The sequence below is a fragment of the Amblyraja radiata genome, chromosome 10 (assembly GCF_010909765.2).
Source record: "Amblyraja radiata isolate CabotCenter1 chromosome 10, sAmbRad1.1.pri, whole genome shotgun sequence".
Classification (NCBI taxonomy): Eukaryota; Metazoa; Chordata; class Chondrichthyes; order Rajiformes; family Rajidae; genus Amblyraja; species Amblyraja radiata.
Window position 1 is genome coordinate 46,906,964 of NC_045965.1, and position 20,082 is coordinate 46,927,045.

Below are 20,082 nucleotides of genomic sequence, written 5' to 3' on the forward strand. Positions count from 1 at the left end.
CTCCCCTTCACAAAGGCCCATCTTATGTGCTTCTAAGTAATTTGAAACCTCACTCCTAATAATGAACTCTAAAATCTAACCGACCACTGAAGTCCGGCTAACCAGCCTATAGTTTCCCTTCTTGAGCAGTGGAGTAACATTTGCAATTTTCCAGTCCTCTGGGAACACTCCTGCCTCTAGTGATTCTTCAAAGACCGCTACTAATGCCTTCACAAACTCTAAAGCTACCTCTTTCATAACCCTGGGGTGTAGTCTATCTGGTCCAGACGATCTATCCACCTTCAGATCTTTCAGCTGCCCAAGCACCTTCTCCTTAGTAATAGCAGCTCCACTAATTTCTACCGCCTGACACTCTTGAATTTCTGGCATGGTGCTGGTGTCTTCCGCTGTGATGACTGATGCACAAAACGTATTCAATCCATCTGCCATTTCTTTATTCCCCATTACTACTTCTCCAGTGTCATTTTCCACAGGTCCAATAACTTACCTTCATATTTCATCTTTTCTCCCCTTATTGCTTTAGTTGTGTAGGCTGCACCCTCACAAGAGTTGTTAGTTCATACATTTCTGTTTTCCTTTAACCCAATTTAGGCCGAGGCCTGAGGTGTATAATGGTTGTGAAAGGGTGGAGCAGTGAGGAAATATCTTATTTTGATAATCCACATGATCCTATGACACATCCCATAGTAATTTCCAAACTAATGTTGTTCCTGGACAGGATATTAAGTCTTTCCATTTTTGTTAGACTTTTTTCTCAATATTCCCGATATCGTTATATTGAGAAATATTCTTATATTTCATGTAGCATTTTTAAATGGCTATAATTTAAAACATTTTTCTATTTTTGTTCTTTAACAGATCAGAGAAAACAGATGCACTCCCAGAATCCTCCACATGTTCCGGTGCACTTTTTCTACCAAATTATTCCAGGTCAGTTGTTTTTACCAAGTTGTTTTTTTTTGTGTGATGTTTCTCTTTGTTTTCTGGTAGGTTGACTCTTATCTTTATGCATATTGCTAGTCCTATTGTGCATTGCTTCAATACCCACAATACTAAATCAGCAGTATTTGGCACTTGGCACATTAGGGGCTCCGTCGACCTGGGCCCCGGCTTCCTGGGCCACTTTCTTCATGGCTTTTAACTGCCCTGAGAGTTATGACAACAGGGTATGGTGTGTTGGCACTTTTTTCTGTTGCATAACTATTGAAGGATTGGTCACATTGGATTCATTTCACAATCTTCAGTTTTGGTTGTTTAATACACAACATCTAAATATTACCGTATATGTGAATGTATTACATAGATGTGCAAAATATCCCACCTTATTTCTGACAAATGATCTTCGTGTTCCTTTTCCACAAAATGCTGCCAAGCTCCATCTCAGTAAAGGAGTCTGAAGAAGGGTCTCGACCTGAAACGTCACGCATTCCTTCTCTCCAGTGATGCTGCCTGTCCCGCTGAGTTACTCCAGCATTTTGTGTCTGTCTTCCATCTCGGTACCTGTGCTCAATTTGCATATCTGAAATTAATTAATCCTTAAATATTAGCAGCCAGTTAACATAATTTGGTAGATAATCTCTGTAAATTTCACCTTGGACAAAACCAAGTGCATTTATATCAAGCGTGTGTTGTATTGGCCTAGATTTTGCTGCACTGTTAATGATAACACTGTCAGTGCTTCAGCAGAGTTAAAGTGCTGGCAGCTTCTGGTAATCCTATTTGCACAGTTAAACGACAATTGAGATACGGATTTCATTGTACTCTGAACTTCCGCAAGGTGTTGTGGTTCTTGCTGAGGGAATCTGTACAGAGATGACAGTAATAGGGTGCTTGATCTACTTTCCCGCAAGTTGTGCATACAATTAAGTTTTGCATACAATTCCGAGTGAATGAGTTTTCAACAGCTAAAGTGATAATGATGCCTGAAAATTTAAATTTTGCTTGTGCAGAGACTTGTTTCCCTCAAAGGAAAATTGATGTTGCAGTTTTTTTAAAAATATTATCTATGCTATTTGTTCCAGATTTTCTTTAACTACTTTATGTGTAAATTGTTTTCCTTTGTGCTTTGTATCTTCTTGTCTCCCAATATTTTTTTTAAAGCTGATTATACTGATAGAGCGAATCAGCTCAGATACATGTCATTTCATCCCTATGTGTTCATGTGAACCAAACTGTTTAACTGGTCCCACTTGCCTGTGTCTGACCCATAGCCCTCCCAATCTTTCTTATTATCTATGCACTGTTTAAAATGTCATTGTATCTACCTCTACCATTTCCTCTGGGAGCTTGTTCCATCTACCCACCACTCTCTAATTGCCCCTCTGGTCCTTTTTTTAATAATTCCCTCGCACTTTAAACCAATGCCCTCTTTTTTGACTTCCTATCTATGCCCCTCATGATTATATGCACCATCGTCTGTCTCCTATGCTCAGCACTATGCTATGCAAAAGCGCTCTGCTTCACACCAATGCTTAAGTTGTATCATGGATGAAGCTAAGTAGAGCAATGAAGTCTTGCCAAGGGAAAGGAGCTTTACAGCAATATTTGGACATCAGTTGTAAATTGGCTGCAATGTGAAATTATTTTTTTACTTGCACCACTGTTCAACTCTAATGCCATTTTGCATGTAGTAATGTGTTAATTACTAAATTGTTAGTGACAGAATATCAAACCATTGTCAATCATTATTATTGTTTGAAGATTTAACTACTTTAGATTCCTTCAGTGTGGGTCTATTAGTCCATCTCCATTTGAATGGTTCCACCTTAAAGTAATTCTATGGGCAATGAATGTGATAATTCTTTGCTTTCAATGCCCCATATAGCAGTACAATGCAGGGGTGGAAATAATGGACAGATGCAGCCATGTCAAGTGTGGGATAGGTGAGGTGAACAAAGGGAACAAAAGGAGAGGAAATCCTGATGGACAGGGGAATGTGTGTGAGGTGAGAACACTCGGAATGTGGGTTTCCTGAAGTTGGAAAATTAATTGTTCTTATCATTGGGTTCAAAGCTACCCAAGCAGAATATGAGCTGTTGATCTTCCAATTTGCAAATGGCTTCTGGTCCAAGAACTCCAATTTGTATTTTGCCTCTTGTAGCAATGGAGAAGGTTGAGTTTGTACATTCAACCTAGCTGGTGGTCGAGGGTGTTTGTTATAGCCTCTACACTGCTCTGTTGGCTATCCTAGGACAAACCGCGGGTGATGTTTCCAGGTGGCAAAGTAGGCATTGTTGCATTTTGTGCTTCAGTTTTTGTGTTAGCACAAGTGCATGTAGCTACCTGTATTTTATCTCTGATGCTGATGACGTGTCTGAAAAGGAAAATCTTTAATTCCCCAACTTTTCCAAGGAAAGAAATTGTTAAAGAGAAATAATGAATTTTAAAAAACGATTCGAAATTTCAGTGCACATGGTGATCGGATGCATTATGTTTTTCAGTCAATTCAGTTTTCTGTACATCAATTAAAACTTTTTTTGCCTTGTTATAAATATATACATATGTTCCAAAAATTGGGGGGGAAACTTTTGATCATCCACAAATCTTCCCAAACTCACCTGCTCTATTTTAGTCAATAGCAATTTTTCTTTCTAAACAATGAGCATTTATTGCGTGCTCAACAGGAGTCATCTGTAAAATACTCCCATTTTTAAGTTCCTCAATAACAACAATTAGGCTATATATATACATATATATCTATTTCTATTCTATTATATAAAAGTCTGTGGCTGCCGCCTGCCGTCCGTCCATCTGCCTTTCTGCCTTTTGATTCGTTCCATCGTGTGATGTCACAATGCCCAATGCTCGCAGATGTCCAATCGGAATGGATCCATTTACATGGACGGCTGCCGGCCGCCTTTCTTCCTTTGATTCATTGCTACTCCGAAACCAGACGAAGAATCGCAGAGATCTTTTCCATTTCGGTAGAGATTTCACTTTTCTTTCTAAGTATCCACTCCTGATTACATTTTGTCGTGTTTAAGTACACGTTTTTAATCAAATCCTTCTCCCCCCCCCCCCCCCCCCCCCCCCAATATTTCAAAAATAAACTGGCTTCTCATCCATAGAAGCAGCCCCAGCCACTGCTGAACGTTCCATCGTGTGATGTCACAATGCCCAATGTTCACATATGTCCAATCGGAATGGATTCATTTACATATGCCTTTGCAGGAGCACCAGCACCTGGTGAATGTTCCATCGTGTGATGTCACAATGCCCAATGCTCAAAGACATTGTTGCCATAGAGGGAGTACAGAGAAGGTTCACCAGACTGATTCCTGGGATGTCACGACTTTCATATGAAGAAAGACTGGATAGACTCAGCTTGTACTCGCTCGATTTTAGAAGATTGAGGGGGTATCTTATAGAAACTTATAAAATTCTTAAGGGGTTGGACAGGCTAGATGCAGGAGGATTGTTCCAGATGTTGGGGAAGTCCAGAACAAGGGATCACAGTTTAAAGATAAGGGGGAAATCCTTTAGGACAGAGATGAGAAAAACATTTTTCACACAGAGAGTGGTGAATCTCTGGAATTCTCTGCCACAGAAGGTAGTTGAGGCCAGTTCATTGGCTATATTTAAGAGGGAGTTAGATGTGGCCCTTGTGGCTAAAAGGATCAGGGGGTATGGAGAGAAGGCAGGTACAGGATACTGAGTTGGAGGATCAGCCATGATCATATTGAATGGTGGTGCAGGTTCGAAGGGCCGAATGGCCTACTCCTGCACTTAATTTCTATGTTTCCCTCTCCCTCTCCCTCTCCCACCCATCCCTCTCTCCCCCACCCCCCTTCGCTCTCTACCGCACCCCTTCCCTCTCTCCCCCCGCCCCCTTCCCCCTACCCCTCTGTCCCTCTTCCACCACTCCCCCGTCCCTCTTCCACCACTCCCGCTACCCCTCCCTCCCTCCCCACTCTTCCACTTCTCTCCCCCTTCTCACCTCCCCCTCCCCCTCTCCCTCTCCTCACCCCTCTCCCTCTCCCATCCCTCTCTCCCCCAACCCCCTTCCCTCTCTACCCCACCCCTTCCCTCTCTACCCCACCCCTTCCCTCTCTCCCCCTGCCCCCTTCCCTCTCTCCCCCCGCCCCTTCCCTCTACCCCTCTGTCCCTCTTCCATCACTCCCCCTACCCCTCTCCTCCTCCCTCTCCACTCCTCTACCCCCTTCCCCTTCCACTCTCCCTCCCCACTCTTTCCCCTCTCTCCCCCCCCCCCTCTCCCCCTCCCTCCCTCCTCCCCTCCCTCCCCATCCCCCCCTCCCCACATCTCTCTCCCCATCCCCCTCTCTCACCCCCTACCCCGCTCTCCTTTCCCTCCCAAATCTGTCCCGTTTCCTCCTCCTCCTCTCCCCTCCCTCCCCTCTTCTCAACCCCCCACCCCCCCACCTGTGTGTTTGGGGGTGGTTAATGTGAGTGTGATGCCGCAGACCCCCCCCCCCCCCCCGCGCAAACGCCGTTGGGGAAATACCAACGGGTCTGCACTTGGATCTAGTAATATATTAATATATATTATATATAATATATATATATATATATATATATATATATAATATAATATATATATATATATACTATAACATATACATATATATACATATATATATACATATATATACTATTAGACATGATATATATATATATATATCTCTACTCTCTATCTCTCTATATCTTCTCTCTATCTCCTCTAATTATATATATATATATATATGATATATGTATACAGTTGTACCTGTGTATAAGCTTCTGTTAATTTATTTTTTAAACATATGCTTTCTTTTCTAGTGCAAAGCAATGTGAGGAGAAGTTACGATATGCCGCCTATAACTGCGTCGCTATAGACACTGATATGGTGCCATGGGAAGAGTGACATTAGATATTTGCTGCTTTGAATAGTACTTTGCGGTTAGTGAAAGCATCTTTGAGTTGCCTTAAAGTTTTGTCTTTATAAATGCTAATTCCTTGAGATGTAAAGATTAAGCATTTTATTTTTCCTTTCTTAACACATGCTTGAATTTTCACTTTAACCAATTAGAGACAAATATGTTTTCGCATATGAATCAGAAAATGACCAATAAAGCGCTCCAATGCTGCAGTGGTTTTTATTCAGAGTGATGTGTTTGCTGTTTGTCTTGCAAGATCACCATAGGTTTGGGTGGAGAGAAGATTCTGAGGATGGATGCAGGGCAATCTGCTGCAGAATGGGGAAAAATCAAACACCGTGTTCAATCTGTCTGAAGAAGAATCCAACCCAAAGCGTTGACTGTCCATTCCCTCCATAGATGCAGCATGATCTACTGATTTCTTCCAGCACATTTTTTTGCTCAAGATTCCTGCATCTTAATTTTCTTGTCTCATTATTGTCTTAGCTAAAGAAAGTACTTCTATACACAGTGTTTTGTAGCCAATTAATTGCATTTAAAGTGTAGCCACTGTTATTCTATGTGTATATTTGGCAATCAGGTTATGGACATGGTCCCACAGCAACACAAGTTAAATAAACACAAAATCTACTCTTTTTTTTTGTGTTGCTTGTGATATTTCAAGGTTTATTTGAATCATTGGAATGTCCTTCATGCTGCAATCTATTATCTATCTATGTTATAACGCCGATGCTAGACCTTTCACTAGTAACTGGCCAGGAAATTGTGCACCTGAGTTAGGAATGTTACAAAATTTTGAGATTTTAAAAATCAAGCCTGTAATTTATCCCATCAGATAAAGAATAAAAAGAACTTTAATTTGATACCTAATTCACTTTCATATCTTCAGTATTAAAAAAGGTATGGTCATTTTCATACTCGGAAATTAGCATCTTGTTCCCTATTGCTTTTCCATTAACTTAACACAAAAGCTGTGATTGGGGACAGTCAAAAGCCCATAACTTTCTTAAAAATTAAGAGAACTGAATGAAATTTTCAGTTATTATAGATTGAAGCATTCTGAACGAAATATGAAACATCTTACTTGGATGACCTGAAATTAAAGCATATAATTAGTTAGTTACTTAATTGTAGCTAATTACAAAATTGACCGTTGTGACGGAAATAGTAATAAACACCAAGACTGCCTTGAAAATTCAAAAATGTGATTTTCTCAAGATCACAACTTTAATATTATTGTATTATATGCTGTAAGTCCGTAACAGACAGTTAAATAAATTACGATTTCTAGCAAAATACCAAGTCTTTATGGAGAAGATCAGTTGCTAGCTGGTACATTGGCATATCATAATCAGTAGCATCATCATACTCCTCAGATTGTAACCAATAAGCAACTCTGTACACCTTGTTTTTCCTCAACTTTTCAATGTTGGCATTGTATACTACAGGTTTTTGCTCTTCAAACCACGCATGACATGCCTTTCTGCCTACTACTTTCCCATTAAGAATGTCCGGTAGATCATCACATTTGGAGTAGTCCAAATTCGGATAATTTCTGCGAATGCTGTCTAAATCGGTCTCTTTTGCTGGGCATTTGGATTGACAATTTTGCATTTCTTCTTCGGAGACATCTGTTTGAAATGTAAAGAGAAAAAAACAGTGAACAGCATTAACAGAAACAAGTTATTGTTTGCAGTTTTAGAAAAAAGGTAGAAACGATAAAGTTAAACGCTAAAACAAATAGTAAATACCTAACAAAAAAATCATATTCATCAGTTTCATCAAATCAATTAAATTAATCTAATCAATTAAATTCGTCAATTCAATTACTAGATCTAAGCAACTATCCATTTCTTAAGAAAAGGCAAACATTTTTAAATAGACTAAGTATCCAAATAAGAAATAACAAACTGATCCCATTCACATAAGAATTCACAATATAACATGATTTTTAAATCTCACTTTGTCATGAATGTATATGCCAAATGGAAGGAATTTAATGTTTCATTCCCACAAATTAATCCAGAAACATCCACTCTCAAGATAATCAAAATCTTTTTTTTTTTTGCACAATACATCTGACTAAAACTGTACTGTGGATATTTAGTATGAAAATATTGATCATGGATAGACAATACCACAAAATATAGATGATTTAGATGTTCTTATGACATGATTGTGCAAAAAAAAAAGAATTTGATTACCTTGAGAGTGGATGTTTCTGGATTGTGATTGATTGGAATGTGGCCGCTGCCATGATTTAAGCCCCGATACTGGCAGGCAAGACACGGCCGATTCGTATGTGAGGCCTAAAAAACATTTTTCGCATCGTAAGATTAAAGTGAAGCCACACCAAAAAGCAAGATAATATGTTAAATAAACGACATACTGTTTATTTAATTGTCCTGCAATTGCGATCCGTGATGTTGAAAGCTTTGAAGGCGTTAGAAGTTGCGTTTAACTTAAATCCAATACAAACCTGCATTTTAATTCCCCCCCACCTCCCCCCAGAGCCTCTGGAATCTCACGCACAGGCAGCAGGCAGATCTGGAGCGCCACTGATGGTGGGTTTTGTAATAACGCTACCTGAGTTTCGATTATTTAAATTTTTTAAATTTTTTTTTTTATGTTTTGTTTATTTTATTAGAAGTTAATACAGTACAAAACAGTACAGTGGAACCTAATTTTAGGTGCCAACTATGTCATACCGTAATCCATTCTATGTACAACCTCTACTTTATGTTTTGAGAAGTAAGACAAGAAAAAGAAAACAATAGAAAGGGGAAAAATAGATGGTAGAGAATAGAAAAACGTGAAGTGTGTATATAACAAAAAAGAAAAAGTAGAAAGTAGAAATAGGAGAGAAGGCCCCTTAAAAGAGAAATTTTCAAATCTTTATTCGGAGATGTAGATCTTGTCCAGTCATTTAATTTAAATGACTGGACAAAATGTGGGCTTTGTCATGGCCATTGTTTACTGCAAATGCTACTCCTTATTTGCTCAAACCTAATCGATGAGTTTTAACTCCTCACCCATTTGAAATAGAAATGTGCTTCTCATTGTAGCCAGTTTCAGAACAACATTGATAAAGGACTATTTGCTTGAATTACTCACAGCACAAACAAAATGAAATTTAAAATGTTGCTCAGAACAATACATTCCAAAAAATAATCAGCAAGTTTGGAGGAGAATGAAATATTAATCTTATGCGTTGGATTGATCAACATGTTATAGCTTTAGTGATCACACTGCAACTGATGTATGATGGTATTTGCAAGAGGATGACTTCTGAGGACACATAGGATTAATTGGCAAAATAATTCTGTCACTCATGATCCATAATGTAAACAGATTCCATCAGTCTTTTATCCAAATATCCTTAAGTGAAATGGCAGAAATGGTTGGAACCTTTTGGGGCAATTAAGCTTTTCCATTTCTGGAGATGTGGTAAAGCTCAGTTACCTGGCATATTGCGGGACTGGACATGTCAAATATACTGGTTAACTTTGTTAGCTAAGATATCGCCCCAATATGGTGCTGCCACAGTGAAATGCCATTTAATGAACTGCCATATAATTGAAATTTACTGCGATTGATAAATAGATTTTAATTTGAATGTCGCTTTTTATATCTTTTGGATATTGACTCGTAGAGTAATGGAACTTGGTGCACTTTGCTCCTCAACCTTGGCCATGTGAGAGAATACATTGCTGTCTCTTTGTCGAATATTAATCCTAGATAATGCAAGAATTCAAGTATGAATGCTATGTGTTTGGTGTCTGAAAATGTATTAAATATATTCTGTACAATTTAAATAATTATCTAATGTCATTTGTTTTCTTTGATAGCCAAAGCCATTTGGAAACTCTTTTAAAGTATGCATTGACACCCAAAAAGACAATTGTGATTCCTATGCTTCTAATGGCACCCACACTACAGAAACATGGTTTTGTGAATCATCACATTTTTTATCCACTTCCTTCAAGCTAGGGAAAGCTGAAGTTAGGAAGTGTTCCATCTGGTTAGTTTTGCTATCACTCCGATAGACCAGTAGATGGGAGTACAGCACTGGGAATCTCAACCAAGAAAAAATCCCAGCCAGACAAGTTTCATTTACGGAGAGAAAAAAATTGACAGGAGTTGTGTAAGTGATGAGAGTTCTGCACTACCTTTCTGTTGAATTAATTGCTGATATTATTGATGATGCGAGTGAGGCCTAATGGAAGGAAATACAGGATGATGAAAAATCTTGCTTGCAGCAGCATCACAAGCGCATACTGTTCGAACACGGAAAAATTATACAAATTACATAATTTCTAAAAAAAAGTTTTGCAATTAAAAACTAGATATTAGTGCAAAATCTAATTCAAAAAAAATATTAACAAAAATGGTAATGCAAGAGGTGTTCTGTTGTTGATGTAGGATTAGGTTGTGCAGATTGGTTCAAGAACCTAATATGTCAAAGTCGCTGTTCCTGAACTTGGTGGTGTGGAACTTAAGGCTTCTTTCTGTACCTCTTGCCTGATGGTAGCAGTGAGTAAAAGGCATGGCACAGAAGCACACGTTGCCTTCTTGTAGATGCTTTCAACAGAGGGGAAGGCTGTACCTGTGATTAACTGGGCTGAGTCCACCACTTTCTACAGCCTCTTGCATTCCTATGCATTGGAATTGGCATACCAGGGCGTGATGCAACCAGCTTGAATACTTTCTGCAGTACACCTGTAAAGGTTTGTTGCCGTATTTGGAGAATACAAAATCTCCAAACTTCTAAAAGATAGACACAAAAAGCTGGAGTAACTCAGCAGAACAGGCAGCATCTCTAGAGAGAAGGAATGGGTGACGTTTCAGGTCAAGATCCTTCTTCAGAGGTTAGAAGGACAGGTTATCTGGATGTTAGTGCCCAGGAATCTGAAGCTGGTCAATTCTCCACCATCGATCCACCAACTGGCACGTGGTCTCCCAACTTCCCCTCTGAAGTTAACGTTAAGTTCTTTAGTCTTGTTGGAGTTTGTTATGTAGTCTTTATGCTGTGGATATGGACAACAGGATTGAAGATAGCACACATATCGGAGACTCTTGGTTTAATCAGTGAAATCATAACAGGATTGACATTCAGAAGGTTTGGCATGGACATTTCTGTGATGCTGAGTAGGCATGAGTCCTAGACCTTGACAACATTGTCAGCATAAATGTTGGGCCAACTGAACAGCTTTCTGCAGAAGCAAAGGAGACGTAGATCTTCTGGAATACCATACACTATCTCCTTGCCCAAGTCTGCCAGTCAAGAGCCAGTATGATGGGATGGGGCTGTGTAACCATGCCTAAGACCTGTGACTAGGAAGAGAAATACACATCTCGACATATATATTGGGAATAGGCACACTTTCTGACTTTCTTTTGGCCTGATCATAATCTTTACATCACTCTGGTCACTTAGGTGGATGGATGCAAGAACAGCTGGAGCTTGTAAGCTAACAGATCTGCAGTGCAACAATTAGGTGCACTCAGTAATGAAAATGGATCTTGCAAAAATGACAGTAAAACAGGAAATCTGAGTGTATTCATGGGATCAGTCAGTATCTTTGACATTGTAGGTTAATGACTCCTCAGTACCACAAACCTGCTCAACTCAATCAGACCAACTTGTCTTTGCATAATAAAACCACATAGCCAACACATGATGTTTCTCATGTCGACGATAGACAAAAATGCTGGAGAAACACAGCGGGTACTTCAGTCTGAAGAAGGGTCTCGACCCAAAACATCATCCATTCCTTCGCTCCATAGATGCTGCCTCACCTGCTGAGTTTCTCCAGCAATTTTGTCTACCTTCGATTTTTCCAGCATCTGCAGTTCTTTCTTAAGCAAATGTTTCTCATGTCAGTGAATCAACCTGGTTTATTAAACAAAATAACTTCCAACTATCTGAACATTGCAAGAGTCTGTCCCTGTAGATTTTTTTTTTAAATTGGCAGCGCATATTTCTCTCCATTTGTATATCCTTGGGTTTCCTACCTTGGCGGAGGCTTTCTGCCAAACAACTGCAGTTGAGAGTCGGGGAGCTTCCCGCCACAGCCAGCTTCTTAATTATGGAGTCAGATTGACAAATTGCTTATTGTTTTAGAAATATTGAATCCTGTGTGTTTCCTTCACCTTTCGTCTGTCTTTTTTGTGCGTTTTAAAGCCAAAAATATATGTAACTCCACTCCAGTACGTCTGTTGAAAATAAAATCTGAAATACAGTTGTTACAAGTCATAGCTTGATCTGCGGCGCTAATGGAAAATATTCATTGTAATGTTGAAATGCAGGTTCAGTGGATGTCTTTATAATGAATGCAAGTCAGCCTTCAGTAAGTGACTGTTGTGCACTGATGTACAATGAACATCATCTTGTCTATGTACTTGCATGCTTTAATTGAGATTTGGTTGCACTATGATTCCTTTAAACACTCCAAGATGGCATAAAGGTATTGCTATCAAGTTACACGTACTTTCAATGGCACCCCTGAAAGACAATGGTTGCATAAAAGAATGCTTGATAACAAATTATAGGCAATAAAGTAATACTGACATTAAGCTCAGAAACAAACAAACCCACTGGTTTAATAATATTTTGATACAGAACATGCTTTTCAATGTTCTGATTTATCTGGCATAGGCATCTTCAGTGCAGGTTAATCCCTGAAAGTGCAGTGGAGAGGGCAGACAATGGATGCTGTGTGGGAGAAGAAGGAATATGAAGAACGTCCAAAGGTGTGAAAGAGCATAAATCAGTTCATTTTTTGGGGGGCTTTTTGAGAACAGGTAGGGATTTGGCAAGATGGAGCGATGGAGATTCCAAGATGATTGGATAGCGCAGGCATAAATGAGGAACCAATTATCAACACCAAATCGATCTTAGAGAAGCCATGAACTGCGGAATACGGAGGAAGGTTTACACTGATTAATAATTATCCACACTTTTTATTAACTAAAAAACATTGCATTTATTTCCTGGGCATTTCCTGTCATTTATTTATCACTTTTTATTAACCATTTTTGTAGACCAATGTTAGTTTAATTATCTAAAAAAACAATGATCTCGGCGATGAAGTACCTTGCTGTTACATTCTGAAAGTACCTGTTGTGCCCTGTCATATCTCCACCCCAACACCCCTTCATCATACTCCCATCTGTCTTTTCACTCAAATCACTCGAGGCTTTCTGAATGCTTTCTAATGTTGAATTTCTTCTCTTTACATCAAATCTCTAATTTCCAACAAAGGGGGGGGGGGGGGGGACACGGGACTGGGGCTGCTTAATCGTTGTTGTTTTTTAATGAATGAACGAAAACTAATGGATTTGAAGGATTTGGAAAGATGTTAGCTGCAGGCTCAACTAAATGAAATTAATTGGTAGTCTAGGCTCGAGGCTACTTTCTGCCCGTGTTCTTATGCTCGATAGATTTGAATGAGGCATTGAATAAAACTAAGCCATGCAGTATCTTGACCCTGTTCCAAAATTGAATAAGATCTGAACTGAAGAAGATGAGTTCCACCTGTTCCTATGAACCGTCAATCTCCACAATAGTCCAGAAATATCTTAAATATTCTTGATGACTTTGCATCCATTGCTCGCGGGATGGGAGATTCCCAAGGTTCACAACCTTCTGGGTGAAGAGCCAAGGAATGAGCTACAGTTTTCAGGAAGTTACTAGCTGAGCACTGCATCTCTGTCAGCAACATTTGCCCCTATTCATGTTTAATAATTAATCTATCCCTTTGCCTTGGTTGTTGTGTATTTTGCATCAAATTCAGACCCAAATCAAATGAGAACCAAAGAGAACAGTGGTTGCCAACTGTTTAAGAATCCTGTGGCAAGTAACTCATCATCTAACTCCCCAAAGCCTATCCACTCTCTATGAGGCTCAAGTCAGGAGTGTGATGGAATACTCTTCACTTGCTTGGATGAGTGCAACTTCAACAATGCTCAAGAAGCTCAATACTACACAGGAGATACTATGGCACATAGTGGCAGCATCTACAGGATCTTCTTCAGCAACAGGAGGCACAGTGCCGCAGCAGTAGAGTTGCTGCCTTAAAGCGCCAGAGATCCGGGTTTGATCCTGACCGGGTGCAGACTGAACAGAGTCTGTACATTCTCCCTGTGACCACGTGGGTTTTCAATTCAGTTCAATTCAATTCAATTTATTTGTCATTTGGACCCCTTGAGGTCCAAACGAAATGTCGTTTCTGCAGCCATACATTACAAAACAAAAAAGACCCGAGACACAACACAGTTTACACAAACATCCATCACATCGCTGTGATGGAAGGCAAAAAAACTTATCTCTCCACTGCACTCTCCCCCCCGATGTCAGAGTCAGAGTCAAAATGTCCCGCGGCCATTAAAGCCACGCCGGGTGATGCAAGGTCGCGCACCAGGTCTAGTTGTTAGAGCCCCCGGCGCGCGCTCGCAAAGTCCCGCGGCCATTCCAAGCCGCGCGGGGCGATGGTGTAAGGCCCCGCTCCAGGTACTCTTCAACCCCGCAACTCGGGCGGGATAAGTCGCCGTTGCGGAAGCCCTGAAAAGCGGTCACCCAGCAGGGACCCGCGGGCTCCCGGCGCTGCCGTCCGCCAAACCCGCAGTTGCAGCCTCCGAATCTCCGGGGGTCGGGTCGCAGCAGCGCTCCACCACAGCTCCACCCGCTCCAGACTCGGCCAGCCCCGTGACGGTGAGTAATCGGCAGCTCCGCAGCTGGAACCCCAGGTCGTTCCTGTTGGAGGCCGCTCCACGTTGCAGCCCCAACGACAACGGAGACCCGACAAAGAAAAGGTCGGGTCTCCCGTGCAGGGAAAGATTTTAAAGTTACCCCCCCCCCACCCCCACACACACATACCCCAACAAAAAAAATAATAAAAACTACATAAAAACAAGTCAAAAATTAATAAAAAACACAGACAGACTGCAGAGGCCGCTGCTGACGAGAGTCGCGCCGCCCACCTTTCTACAGGTGCCCTGGTTTCCTCCCACACTCCAAAGACATACAGGTTTGTAGGTTAATCAGCTTCTGTAAATTGTCCCTGCTGTGTAGGACAGTGCTGGTGTATGGGATAGGGTGGAAGATTACAACCCTCACGTGGTCCGCCCTGTTTCGACTAATGCAATCAACCCGGCATGCATAATCAAGTAAGATCAAATAGAACAAGTTGTCTGTTGGGTTTGAGTCCTTGTAATAATAAAGACCTCACACCTTGGCAGGTTATACACTGCTTATTTAGATTAAACAACTACAAGCTCTTACTTGAGAGTTAACTTCATACTGAAGAGTGCAGTAGCTCATGATGCTAATAAGCTAGTGGGCGTAACTACAAAAGCATGACATAACATGAGCCACTGATCTACATCCCCCCTCTTAAAGAATCAATAGCCTTATACCCATAACTAAGCAAAGCAAAAATCACAACCGATGACAAACGTATGTAAAGTCAAACATAGTCCTGATACTTCACGACCGGCCTGCTAACACGACCGGCACATGTACGATAGAGGCCATCTCCATTCCTCTTCTCTGGGGACAGAGTTGGTGATTTCAGCACCATGGGGGAGTGGACCAACGCCTCTGGGGTCGAAGCAGGAGACTGTGGCACAGGCAAAGATGGGACAGATAGAGAAACTGTCACAGGCATGGATTGTTGTGCTGGCAACAGCATGCGAGGGTCACCAGATGACGATTGAAATGAACTTGTACGAACCGGATAATAGGGAGGAGGGATTGGCTCCTTCACAGACAGAGGATGTTGTCTGCTTCGTCGGTAGGTGCCGCCATCGGCTCTAACAATACGAGCGTGGCTCCGAAGCTAGACCAGAAATCACCCTAACACACTCATGGCCATTGTCAGTCTGTAAGCGGACCACCTGTCCTTTGGTCAATGGTGGCAGAGGCCTGCTCGTCTTTGTCGAACCATTTATTTTTTAATGTCACGCTTCTGTCGTAACCTGGTTTGAATATCCTCAGGTGGAAAGGCATGTGGGACTAACGTTTGTTCTGCGATGGGCAAAGGGATACTGGTCTGCCTTGACAATAATCGTTGAGCAGGAGAACCCAAGGCAGGGTCACGGGAAATGTTGCGTACGTTGAGCAAATCTAGGTATACGTCAGACTTGGCCCTGTGAGAGCGCTCCATGAGTTATTTTGCACTACGGGCAGCCCGTTCAGCCAGCCCATTAGACTGTGGATACTCAGGGCTGCTGGTGATGTGGTGAAAATTCCATCGTCTGGCAAACTTTCTGAATTGCTGGCTGCCATTGTCAGTCAACAGCTTGCCTGGAGATCTATGGATTTAAAAATGACGAGATAATTTCGAAATCACGCCGCTGGAAGTGGGGCTGCTAAGAAAATCAATGTCGAACCACCCTGAATACGAATCCACGGGCACCAGGTACTGCTTGCCGTGCCACTCAAATAAATCAGCTGCCACTGTAGACCATGGGAGCGCAGGTACAGGATGTGGCAGAAGTGGTTGCTTTTGGTGATGAGGTGCCATGCTATTGCACACACCACAAGCTGCCACATTGTCGTTGATGTATTCGGCCATGCCAGGCCAGTAAAACATGCTTTTCACCCGTGAAACAATGGCTTCAGCGCCTGGGTGTCCTGCATGGACAGCGTCGAAATACCGGTGATGCAACGAAGCAGGAACCACAGCTTTGTGTCCTTTTAAAACAATCCCGTCTTGTAGCACCAATTCGTCCCGAACAGGGAAGAAAGGTCGGGCTGGCAAAGGAACGTTGTAGTGCTTGTCTGGCCAGCCATGCTTAATGACAGAGGTCAGGGACCGTAGGGTGTTGTCGGTGGCAGTGTGGGCAACTAAGTCCTCCATCCATGAAGAAGGGATGAAGGATACGGACATCACGATAAAGTCATCATCCTGTGAGGGCAGATCCTCGCAAGTCTTCCGAGGTGCACGTGAAAGAGTGTCTGCCAGGTGCATATCCTTTCCACGTTTGTAGGTGAGGACGATGTCATATTTCTGAAGTTGTAGTAACATCCGTTGTAGGCGCGCTGGAGAGTTATGAATAGGTTTATTGAAAATGCTGATAAGAGGTTGGTGATCTGTTTCAATTGTAACTGCGACTAAGGATGAAATCATTGAACTTTTTGCAGGCAAAAACAACCACTAGTGATTCCTTTTCAATTTGGGCGTATCGTTGTTCTGTGTCAGACATGGTGTGTGAGGCATAGGCGACAGGCTTATTGCCATGGCCATCATTATGAAGGCATGCAGCGCCCAGGCCATGTTGTGAGGCGTCGGCGACTTGAATCCGGGGCACAGCCGCGGGCCAGTAGGCGACATCGTCGGAGCTCGCAGGTCACAGGCTGGTGCCTGTTTTCCGGAGCTCCCGCGGCAACAGCTGCATCCGCTGGACTGGAGGGCGGCAGCTTCGACCACCCCGGGCCGCGGAGCTTGAACCGGCCCGTTCGCGGAGCTCAGTGAGCCGCGGGACTAACTTACCATCGCCCGGTGGTAACCCTAAGAATTTTGCCTCCATCACAGTGAGGAGGTGCCTGGTGAACTCACTGTGGTGGATGTTAATTTGTGTTTATTGTGTGTTTTGTTGTTTATTATTACATGTATGGCTGCAGGCAACGACATTTTGTTCAGACCGAAAGGTCTGAATGACAAATAAAGGATCTAAGTCTAAGTCTAAGTCACATGTAAGTGTAACAGGCAGTCTATGATCAAAGTACACTAGAGTTGGGGTGGCCGACATCTGCCGTTTAAGAGTGTCAAATGCTGTCTGTTGTTGTTCATGCCAGGTCCAAGCAGTGTCTTTGTGTGTGAGAAGGCGTAATGGGGCTGTCCAAGTGGAAGCGTGGGTTTGAATCCCACTTCTGACACCATGTTGTTTTTGAGTCGTAATAATAAAGACCTCACACCTTGGCAGGTTATACACTGTTTATTTAAAATAAACAACTACAAGCTCTTACTTGAGAGTTAACTTCATACTGAAGAGTGCAGTAGCTTGCGACGCTAATAAGCTAGTGGGCGTAACTACAAAAGCATGACTCATAACATGAGCCACTTTATCTACATTGTCCTACAATTTTAGGCTGCGCCTGCCATACGCACGAAGAAGAAGAAGGTGTATGGGATGATCACTGGTGGGCATGGACTCTTTGGGCCGAAGGGCCTGTTCCCACACTGTATCTCCAAAGTAAAGTAAAAGTCTAAGTAAACTCACCAAGACTCCTTAGTCAGCATCTTTCACAACCTCTACCAACTAGAAGTGCAAGGGCAGCAAAATCATAGCAACAGCACCACCTATAAGTTGTTCTCCAAACCCCCCACCACCCTGACTTAGAAATAAATTGCTGTTCCTTCACTGTTGCTGGATTAAAATCCAGGAACTCACATCCTAACAGCATTGTGGTGGTACACATACCTCAAAGGTTGCAGCGGCTCAGGAAGGCAGCTCACTGCCATCTCGACAAAAGCATTCAGTGTTGGACAATTTAAAATATTGGCTCAGCATGCAAAGGCCACATCACTTGAATTAATATATTTTCAAAAAAAACTGTAGCTAGGTAGATCGCTGGAATTGGTGGCTTGGTACAGAGAATCCATTGCATCCAAGGGGGTAGAAAAGTGAAGAGTTTCCAGGGAGCTGCCTAAAGAGGGAGTACTTCCACCACACACACTGCAGCACTTCAAGGTGTTATCTGATCCCCACCCCTTCAAATTAGAGATGGGCAATAAATGCTGGCTCTGTCTCCCATCCGCGTTTGCAAGAATGAATACAATAAAAAAATAAGGTTGTAATAGCTGATTAGCAGAAATAAATTAGATCAGGGAATTGTACATTATACATAATTAGTGGGAAATTATAGAACGTGCTGAGTAATATACTACAAAATATCAAATTACTTATCCAAAAATATTTGTTCCCATGTAATTAACATTCTATAATGTAACATTCACAATTTAGGGTTATGTAATACACTGAATTCAAACCTTCGGCCTGTGTAATTGAGTGGTCCTATAATTAAACAGGTCTTTCATTAAAAGTTGTGGATGTAAAGAACAATACAGTTTGAAGAACTCTACATTAATGTAATTTATTTGTGGTTTTATAAACCAATTTAGTACATTGGAACATTAAAAATGCATTTTCTAGGTAGAAGGCTTTAATATTTGAAATATTTTCTTCCCTCCCCCTCCCTGAAAGATAGAAATGAAACAGATGGCCGAAACAGCCATAAGAACTGATCTCAGCATGAGGCCTACTGCAACTGTTTCCTGTGTGTACAGCTTAGGCCTCAATCTCTGTGTGTGGTATTACCTGCTTCACAGACTTCCCTTTCGCTTCCCTTCTTCACTGCCTCATCTTGTCTTCCGCCCTCAGGCCAGCTCATCGAGCTCAATTACAAAGCAGACAGCCAAACGATTACTCGTCTTTAAATCTGGATTCAAACTAGCACCTTCGCCCAGATGACAATGTCATCTTCCCATGTTGCCAGCAGCACCATGTGTTTTACATTAACTATTTACCCTTCTCCCCTTGACCCTCACTGATATTGCAATTAGCACCCTATCTGTCACTTCCTCATGTGGAATGTAGGAATGGTATGCAGTGATGTAAGGCTAAAGAGAAGCCCAGAGGCCAAGTAGTCAACAAAAAAAATGAAGTTTTGCCAATATTTAGAACATTTTTGTCAGAAAGATCAAATCTGCCTTCAATTCTTTACCTTCCCTAGAGAGAAAGAGAAAGTATAAGGCTATGTTAATATTGAGACGGTTTCTGCCCTTCATACTTGAACCTGTTGTAATGTGTGTGCCTTATTCTTGAATGTAATCCCATGCTTTCCCTCAACCAGTGTTACATTTCGTGAACAATCTCATTTTGTCAACATTGCTGCCAAAGATGAATTTCATCATAATCATACTTTATTCGCCAAGTAGGTTTTGCAACAAACGAGGCATTTGATTTGTCATTGTCAGAGTTGTTCCTCTGACCCCAAAGTTTCTGAAAATATGTAATCTAAGAACAATAGCACATATGCACAGAGTATTTGCCATTTACATGGTCACTAGACTAAGTGGGATCCATTGGTTCCCAGTCACAGGGGAGGCGGGGGTGGTGTGTGGGGGAGGGGGTGGTGTGTGGAGGCGGGGGTGGTGTGTGGGGGAGGGGGTGGTGTGTGGGGGAGGGGGTGGTGTGTGGGGGA

At 41.8% G+C, this 20,082-nt stretch overlaps 1 protein-coding gene across 2 annotated transcripts in view; it reads left to right on the plus strand.

Moving 5' to 3' along the window:
* The window catches only part of hectd3 (HECT domain E3 ubiquitin protein ligase 3), a 46,738-nt gene extending 40,230 nt beyond the window's left edge, over positions 1–6,508 (plus strand). For both annotated transcript variants that reach the window (XM_033028734.1, XM_033028736.1), the window contains exons 21-22: positions 859–930; positions 5,776–6,508. In XM_033028734.1, coding sequence (XP_032884625.1) covers positions 859–930; positions 5,776–5,860 — 157 coding nt within the window. In that variant the 3' untranslated portion in view covers positions 5,861–6,508. The remainder of the gene's footprint in view (positions 1–858; positions 931–5,775) is intronic.
* The last annotated feature ends 13,574 nt before the right edge of the window (positions 6,509–20,082 follow it).